General features: G+C 41.1%; 2 protein-coding genes across 2 annotated transcripts; both read right to left on the bottom strand.

Annotated features, from left to right (window-relative positions):
• Positions 1 to 5,406: 5,406 nt before the first annotated feature.
• LOC148788298 (uncharacterized) lies at positions 5,407 to 5,919 on the bottom strand. Its single transcript, XM_088879977.1, has one exon. It carries the CDS (start codon positions 5,917 to 5,919, stop codon positions 5,407 to 5,409), a length of 513 nt encoding a protein of 170 aa, XP_088736103.1.
• A 190-nt stretch (positions 5,920 to 6,109) lies between these two features.
• On the bottom strand, positions 6,110 to 8,230 carry LOC148788297 (uncharacterized). Its single transcript, XM_088879976.1, has 5 exons — positions 7,904 to 8,230; positions 7,381 to 7,713; positions 7,061 to 7,285; positions 6,655 to 6,944; positions 6,110 to 6,560 (listed from the first exon to the last, which is right to left on the bottom strand). The coding sequence occupies exons 1-5, from the start codon at positions 8,228 to 8,230 to the stop codon at positions 6,110 to 6,112; spliced, it is 1,626 nt and encodes a 541-aa protein (XP_088736102.1).
• Between the last annotated feature and the right edge of the window lie 576 nt (positions 8,231 to 8,806).

Here is an 8,806-nt window from a genome sequence, read left to right as displayed (position 1 = left end):
CAATGTCTACTTCTCGGTGAGGTGGTAGTGTCCAAGTAATTCATCAGGAAAAACATCAGGAAATTCCCTCACCACTGGAACGTCTAATACACCCGGACTAACTTTCATGGTATCGTGCACACTAGCTAGGTACGCCTCACACCCTTCTTTAATTAGATTAAAAGCAGTCACAGCAGAAATTAAGGAGTTAGGTATCACTTTTCTTTCCCCACTATAACTGTCTTCATCTGCCCATTGACTTCAACCATCACCTCTTTTGTTTGACAATCCACTAGAGCATGATTACTAGCTAACCAGTCCATCCCCAGGATGACATCAAATTCCCTAAGGTCTATTACAACCAGATCTGCATATAAAGTAACACCCTCCACCACTATATTCCCTAAGGTCTATTACAACCAGATCTGCATATAAAGTAACACCCTCCACCACTATTGGACAAGATCTCACCACCTTATTCACTAATACAAACCCACCAGCAGGCATAGAAACATGTAAATCATGTCCAAATGGTTCTAATTTAGCATGTACATGAGATGTCCTGGATCAATCAATATATGTGCACTAGAATCGCAAATAGAGAAGGAACCAGTGATAACCTCGGGTGCCGTAGGAGCTTGTTCTTTTGTGATTGCATACACCCTGGCTTGTGGTTGAGATTGACTACTTTGTCCTGTTGACGTCATGGAAAGATTTCCACTACCTAGACCGCCTCTACCTCGTCCTCTGCTCGTACCTGCCCCTTGTGTGTTTTCCCCTACATTGCTAAACTCTGAAGTCTGAGATCCTCTGGAATTATCCCTCCATGTAGGACAATCCCTCATAATGTGTCCTGGTTGATGGCAACGATAACATACAATTGGTTGAGCTCCCCAACATTCTCCAATATGTCTCCTACCGCAGTTAGCACAAGAGGGAATAGATCTTCCACTGAATGATCTGGCTGGACCTGGTCTTGCTCCAGATCTAACCGAAGTAGGCCCGCCTCTACTCGAAAATACTGAAGGAGACCTGCTAGTCTGACCTACTCCTCGGCCTCTGAACCAACCTCTCTGCGAACCAGAACCCCTAAAGGAAAATGCACCACTCTGTCCCACTGTAGGATTCAGGTTACCTGTTAATTTCTTTCATTTAGCTTCAGTAGAACTCCTTTCAATTGACGTCTCTTCTGCCCTCAGTGCCGCTTCCAGCAGTGCACCATAACTTGGAGGTTTGATTGCTATTTTCTCCTGAATCTCAAGTATCAACCCCCTTTCAAATCTGTCTCTTCTCAATTCATCGGTACTCACTTCTTCTAGAGCATATTTTGAAAATCTCACAAATTGCAGTTCATATTCAGCAACAGATAACTCATTCTGCTTTAATTCCAGGAATTCAACTTTTTTACGATTTCTGTAGACTGGTGGAGTATATTTGTCAGCAAATTCTTTCAAGAAGTCATTCCACGTCAAATTGGCTGTTGGTTCCTGCTCCCTGGGACTGTTTCCCACCAATCTAAGGCATCTTTCTCCAGTAAGGACACTGCATACCTCAACTTTTGCTCAGAAGTACACTCGATCCTGTCCAACACCCTTTCCGTGTTTCTCAGCCATTCCTCTGCTTCAGAAGGATCAGTTGTACCGGCAAATACCTTTGCCCCCTGTCTCCTTACTATTTCATAATTTTTATCAATAACTGCATCATGTAGTTGTGATTGTGGCGATGGAGCCATCCTCTGCATCATTTCCATAAACTGCTGCATAAAAAGGTTTATTTCTGGTTGTGGGGCATTTCTATTTTGGGATTCTAACTCCTAATGTTCTGATCCTGAATCATGATCCTGCACAGACTCTATTGACTCAGCTGGGCCAACAGCGTTTTCTATTGATGCCTCCATCCTATATAAATTACACACATGTGGGTAGATTCCTAATATATACACCTTAAGTATAAAATAACATTTCATCTACTATCCCAAGGAAATCTAATCCCTGCTCTGATACCACCTAATGTAGCACCCTATTCGCTACAAGGGCTATATCTACCCTAAACGTTATACTTATAATAATCCCTGTGTTTATATATATAAATGCACATAATCATCTAATCAATATGCATACGTAATCACAACATCATAACGACATAGTCAACCCACAACATCACATATATACAAATCAAACACCACAAGTGATCCACCACAGTTGATCGTTACGCCTATGTTCTCTTTATACAAACAAAATAAGATTTGTACTCTAGCTGACAAGAGGAGAAAACAGCACACTGGCCCGACCCGCATGAGTATAGTGCGTAGACCTATTATTAACAGTCAGACACCTCAAAGTCTACTCCTGAAAGAAAATGTCAACAGAGGGATGAGCCTGCCACTCAGTAGGTAAATAATCAGCCCTATCTATATATGTATATCAAACACAGCCCAAACAGGACAAGTAGGCAACATGCATGGGTTACAGTCAATTTAACTCCAACATAATCAATTGTAGTACACCACGTAGCTATCTCAGAATAAAATAATCAATTAAACTTCCTTTTTCCTAGTTTGCTTACCAGAAGGTGATATCGTGTTTTTCCCGTCAACTCAATCTCACCGTTATATAAATTTAAGTGAATCCCCTTGATAGCCGGTTCATCAATCTCATTTCGCATCATAGCTCTTTCAATTCGCATCATAGCTCTTTTATTTCGCATCATAGCTCTTTTCACATCACATCTTTTTCATATCGCATCAAAGCTCTTTTCATTTCATTTCTTTCTCATATCGCATCAAAGCTCTTTTCATTTCATTTCGCATTATAGGCTTTTCAACACATCAAGGGGTATTCACATCACAATTATATTCAATTTCCACCACTCCCTCATTTCCACATATCACCATTCTTGTAAGCAACTAGTAACGTAAAATAATATATCAACATATTCTCATTGGCAGATATCCACAACACATCAAACAATAAACATAATATTTCAACGCATTTTCTCACTCCACGTACACAATACCGTCAATTAAATCAAATCATCCATCACTCATATACTTTCAAATAAATCAATGTCAGCATGAACCACAAATTCGTATAACAGTAAAACCACAAATAATGGAGACATATATAGATAATACTAATTATTTACTTACCTCAACCTCACAACGTTTCTTTCTACTCAATTGCTAATTGTTAGTCATTTCACCTCACCTCCGTATCCTATAATGAGTTATACCACACACAAATAATATAGCAAGAATATCGTAATTTCTTTTAAATATAATATTGACTGTCATTTGCACAATTTCTAATAATTCTTTAATATTCCATTTCTATCGAAATACAAATCTTCATTTTTGTCCCTTTATTAACATACCATTTATTAACTATAATTTTTGGAATATTTTCATGAATTTTCTACCAATTTCTCGCTATTATATAATTTAATTAAGCAATAATACATAGAATTGCGTATTTTGTTAATCATTCCAATGGAATTGTGTAAATTAGTATAATAATAATTAAATCTAACAAATCTAATAATTTAATTAACCAACTACATCATTTTTATATCCGATTCTATATTTAATTAGACACTATTTTAAATAGGCAAACCCGTAAAATATTCCGATTAAATGGTACATCGCTTAGTATAAACAACATTTAATAAACAGACTAATTAAATAATATAATTATAGAAATTAATAAAAATTAAAGTAGAAATCTTACCTCGCGCAACCACTGAAACAGAAAACAAAATTGCAATTTTTTTAAGATTTGTGATTGTGTTGGTGTGATTGAACACACATATATATATAAGTAGAGGAGGGGGGCGGTGGGTAATGGGCCCACCCTCAAAATCTTTTATCCTCTCTTTTTTTTTTCTTTTCTCTTTCTTTTATATATATATATGTAGATATATTATTTATTAATATATATCTGTATATATTACTTTCTAATATATATATATTATGTACATATATATATTATTATATATTTTGTTATTTAATTAGAATTTTCTTAAAATACCCATTACGTCCTTCCTAATTTTCTTAATTAATATAAATTGTTCCAAAATATTATAACAAACTCCAATTTAATTCATTCAAGTGTTATTATATTTCAATTATGACCCATAATTTAGTGGCTAATTAACTAAATTTCACGAAAATTTACCAATTAATCCTACAATTATGTATTATAATATTTGGGGCGTCACAATTCTCCCCTCCTAATAAGAATTTCGTCATCAACCCCTTGTGATGCAGAATTTTTGCGTACGCGACATCCCTTTTCTCTTCTATCATTGTAAGGTCAAAGCTTCGTTCGCTGTTGTTTGATTCGGGGTCATACATTGCGACCCGCTGGGATTCCTCACCGATCTCTACAGGGATTATTGCTTTAGTACCATAAACCAAGCAGAACGGGGTCTCACCTGTTGCTATTCGGGGTATTGTTCGATATACAGGACACCCGGTAACTCTTCGACCCAAGACCCCTTGTTCTCCAATCGCGTCTTTAGATGTTGCAGGATCGTTCTGTTCGTCACTTCCGTTTGCCCATTCGCTTGGGGATTCACGACCCCTGTGAAATGTTGTGCGATCTTGAGCTCCTTGCACCATTCAGTGATTTTTCTTCCCTGAAACTGAGTCTTATTGTTAGAAATTAAAATTCTAGGTACGCCAAACCTACATATGATGTTATTCCATATGAAGTTGATGACTTCTTTCTCCGAAATTCTGGCCACGGCTTCTGCTTCGACCCACTTAGAGAAGTATTCCGCTGCTATAATAATAAACTTCTTCTGAGCTTGAGTAGGAGCGAAAGGTCGCACAATATCTATTGCCCATTGGTCGAAAGGACATGCTATCTTGATCGGCTCAATGGGGGTCGCCGGTTAATGGATCATGGACGAATATCTCTGGCAGCTCTCGCACTTTCTTACTAGCTCCTTTGTGTCCTTTATCATTGTGGGCCAAAAGTATCCTTGGCGCACCACCTTCTGCGCTAGCGACCTCGCGCCTGAATGATTTCCAAAACTGCCCTCATAGATTTCTCGCATCACGTATTTATCTCTTTCTTCATCCAAGCACTTCAATAGGGGTCCATTCACCGTTCGCTTGTACAACGGGCTTGATAGCAATGTCAAACTTGCGGCTCGAAATCTTACTCTTTTAGCTTTAATGGGATCTTCCGGCAAGGTTCCGCTCTCCAAATACTTTATTATTTCATCTTTCCAGGATTCAACCCCAGATATTGCCTGCACCTCCGCTTTACCCGAAATGGCTGATCGCTCTCGGACTAATGCTGTAACTTGCGATCCCTTATTCTAGACATTGCTGCTCCGAACTTGGACAAGGCGTCTGCTTTATCATTTTCTGCCCTGGGAGCTTGCGAGATGGAATACTTATCAAATTTGTCCATCCAATTCTTAACGATGCCTCTGTAGGATGTCATTATCTTTTCTCTCGTCTCGTAAATCTGTGAAAACCTCTAAGTCTCTTGCTCCGGCTTCATACGCAAGCTCTAGTCCCAGAATCAATGCCTCGTATTCCGCCTCATTATTAGTGATCGGGAACGATAATCGAGCTATGACTTCGATCTCCACCTCCTCGGGTCCTTGGATCAATATTCCAGCACCCCCATTATTGGCATTTGAGGATCCATCAACGTGCAGTATCCATTTGCAATTCTGTTCTTTGCGATCGCTAGACAACTCCATCACAGAATCTGCTACCACGTGTGCCTTCTGCGCTGTTTTGGGCTGATATTCAATGTCATATTGCCCCAATTTGACCGCCCGTTTTATTAATCTTCCTGAAGCTTTCGGCCGAGACATCACATGTTTTAAAGGGTGATTGGTCAACACCACAATCTTGTGCGATTGGAAATATGGTCGCAGCTTGCGGGCTGTGATAACCAGCGCGAGTGCCAGCTTTTCCATCTCTGAATATCTCAATTTCGCTCCTTGTAATATTTTGCTGATATAATAAATAAGGCTTTGACTCCCTTCTTCTTCCCGCACTAGCACTCAGCTGACAGCGCTCTCGGACACAGCTAAGTACAGAAACAGCGCTTCCCCTTCCTTAGGATTTTCGAGCAAGTGGAGGCCTTGTCAAATAATCTTTGAGATCTTACAGAGCTTTTTTGCACTCTTCGTTCCACTCGAAATTTTTAGTCTTTCTCAAGATTTTAAAGAAAGGTAAGCTCTTATCAGCAGCTCTAGAAATAAATCGGTTCAGTGAAGCAATCTTACCCATCAACTTCTGTACTTCCTTGATTGTGGTCGGCGATCTCAGGTTCATGATGGCTTGAATCTTCTCGGGATTAGCTTCAATTCCTCGTTCACTGACCATGTATCCCAAGAACTTGCCTCCTCTTACCCCAAATGTGCATTGGTCCGAGTTCAACTTCATTCCATACGTCCTCATGATGTTGAATGCCTGTTCGAGATGTTCGAGGTGATCCTGCGACCTCTTGCTCTTGACCAACATGTCATCGACATATACTTCCATGGTCCTGCCGATGAGCTCGTGGAACATCTTATTCACCAATCGCTGATAGGTCGCACCTGCGTTCTTCAAACTGAATGGCATTACGTTATAACAATAAATTCCATTATTGGTAACAAAAGATGTCTTCTCCCGGTCTTCCTTGGCCATAAAAATTTGATGATAACCTAAACATTTCGAACCCTGCTGTACAATCTACCATGACATCAATCCGGGGTAAGGGATAATGATCTTTCGGGCAGGCTTTATTCAAGTCGGTGAAGTCCACACACATCCGCCACTTCCCTGAGGACTTAGGGATAAGCACCACATTAGACAGCCAATCAGTATATTGAACTTCAGATACATACCGGCTTCGAGTAGCTTGGCGACCTCCTACTCTATAATTTTGTTCTTCTATGCCCCAAAGGACCTCTTCCTTTGTTGGACCGATCGTGCTGTGGGACCGACATTCAACCTGTGCACGATCACTTCAGGGTTGACACTTGTAAAGTCTGAGGGGCTCCACGCGAACATGTCTACGTTCCTTCTCAAGAATTCGATCATGACTGTTTCCTTTTCTCCCATGTTTACCCCAATTCTCGTGGTTCTCCCCTTATACTCACCACTGGGTTGCCGCAGCTCCGTGTCTTCCCCAGTCTTTCTTTTCTTCTGACTGAATCTCCTTTCAGCGACAAGTTCTAACATTTTCGAGCTTCCTTCTGGTCGTAGGCCACCTCTCCTATTCCATTCTCCATGGGGAATTTTATTTTCATGTGATATGTCGAGATGACTGCTCGAAATAAATTCAGACCGGGTCTGCCCAGAATAAAATTATAAGCAAATGGGGTATCGACTACCAAAAATTTTAGCATCAGGGTTTTTCGCTTCGGCTCTTCACCCATGGAAGCTACCTCAATCATTCCCAGCGAAGCTACCTCACTCACTCCAAAACCGACCAAAGGAGTCTTCATAGGTTCCAAACAGGCATTCTCTAGACCCATCTTATAGACCATGCTCTTGAAAATGATATCCGCAGAGCTCCCGCTATCAACCAGTACTTTGTGAACAGTGAAATTCGCTATGTCGAGCTTGATGACCATCGGATCGTTCATGTCTCCACTATCCGCTGGTCTATCTAAACTGTCGTAGGAGATGGATTCTTCTTCTTCTACTTTCAATACAAACTCCCTCTCTGCTCGACCCCAATGTTCGGGCCCATCTCTTTCTCGTTCTCTGCAAATCTCCTGCGCTGGACCCTCCAGCAAATGTATATATCACACCCTTCGTTGGTGCATTGCTTCTGCTAGCTGGGGCCTTATCCATTCTGGAAGGGCCAGGATTTCAATCCCGGCTCCTCGACCTGCTCCTCCTTACTTCATCTTTGTTGATCTTGCAATTGGCATGGACCTGATCTCAGAAATACCCCTGTCTCACCAACCTTTCTATCTCATCCTTTAGCTGAAAGCATTCCTCCGTATTGTGTCCCCTCTCAGGATGAAATATGCAATACTTGTTAGAAAATTTCTTAGAGGGGGTATACCTGGTGTGCCTTGGCCACTTCAACACATCTGCATTTTCGACCATCATCAAGGTTTTTTCACGCGACATGGCCAATGGAGTGTAGTTGTGGTATTTGGGCTGGTACTTCGGCTCTTTGGGTCTGTCATTCTTAGCCCTGCTTCCACCGCCTTCTCTAACGTCTCGCGGTTGTCTGTATGCCTGCTCGCGCTCTCTTCTCTCAAAATCCTTCATTGCATTCATTTCTTCCTCGTTTATATATTTATGAGCTAAAGCCATCAGCTGCTCCACATCACCCGGGGATCGCGCGCGAGCGCAGATGTAAATGGACCCTTCTTCAAACCGAGTATCAGAATGCTCACAATCATGTCAATTCTCAGCTCCTGAACCTCCAACGTTTCATTGTTGAATCTCCCCCATGAAGTTCCTCAGGGTCTCGTCCTCCCTCTGACGGATGTTGAACAGGTGGGTTGCCGACCTCTTCTGTTTTTTCTTGCTCGCAAAATGGAAGCAGAATTTCTACACGAGCTCTTCATATGATTCAATACTCTCTCGGGGCAAAGTGGTGAACCATTCTTGCGCCTTCCCCGAAAGTGTGGTGGCGAACAACTTTGCCATGATGGGACCTAGCTGTCCGTATAAATTCATCACCATCTCGAACGGTGCAATATGCTCATGTGGATCCTACGTACCGTCATACCTCTGCAAATCAGGCACTCTAAATCCTGGTTCAACCACCTGAATCAATATATCATTGTTGAATGGAGAATTCTTGTTGTGGGAGACTATCTCCCCTCGTTTCTTCAGTTCATCAATTTA

The sequence above is a fragment of the Sesamum indicum genome, linkage group LG4, assembly GCF_026168435.1.
Source record: "Sesamum indicum cultivar Baizhima isolate 11 linkage group LG4, ASM2616843v1, whole genome shotgun sequence".
Classification (NCBI taxonomy): domain Eukaryota; kingdom Viridiplantae; phylum Streptophyta; class Magnoliopsida; order Lamiales; family Pedaliaceae; genus Sesamum; species Sesamum indicum.
Note: the sequence above shows the minus strand (reverse complement) of the source record. Positions and strands in the feature narration are given on the sequence as shown.

What these genes read in the sequence shown, in the direction of transcription:
- LOC148788298 (XM_088879977.1), bottom strand. Translation starts at nt 5,919, where the DNA reads ATGGAAAAGCTGGCACTCGCGCTGGTTATCACAGCCCGCAAGCTGCGA.
- LOC148788297 (XM_088879976.1), bottom strand. Translation starts at nt 8,230, where the DNA reads ATGAATGCAATGAAGGATTTTGAGAGAAGAGAGCGCGAGCAGGCATAC. An exon ending in AGGATGAGATAGAAAGGTTG is followed by an intron (nt 7,714 to 7,903) that starts GTGAGACAGGGG and finishes GGTCCAGCGCAG; the next exon opens with GAGATTTGCAGAGAACGAGA. An exon ending in CTTCGCTGGGAATGATTGAG is followed by an intron (nt 7,286 to 7,380) that starts GTAGCTTCCATG and finishes TATTCTGGGCAG; the next exon opens with ACCCGGTCTGAATTTATTTC.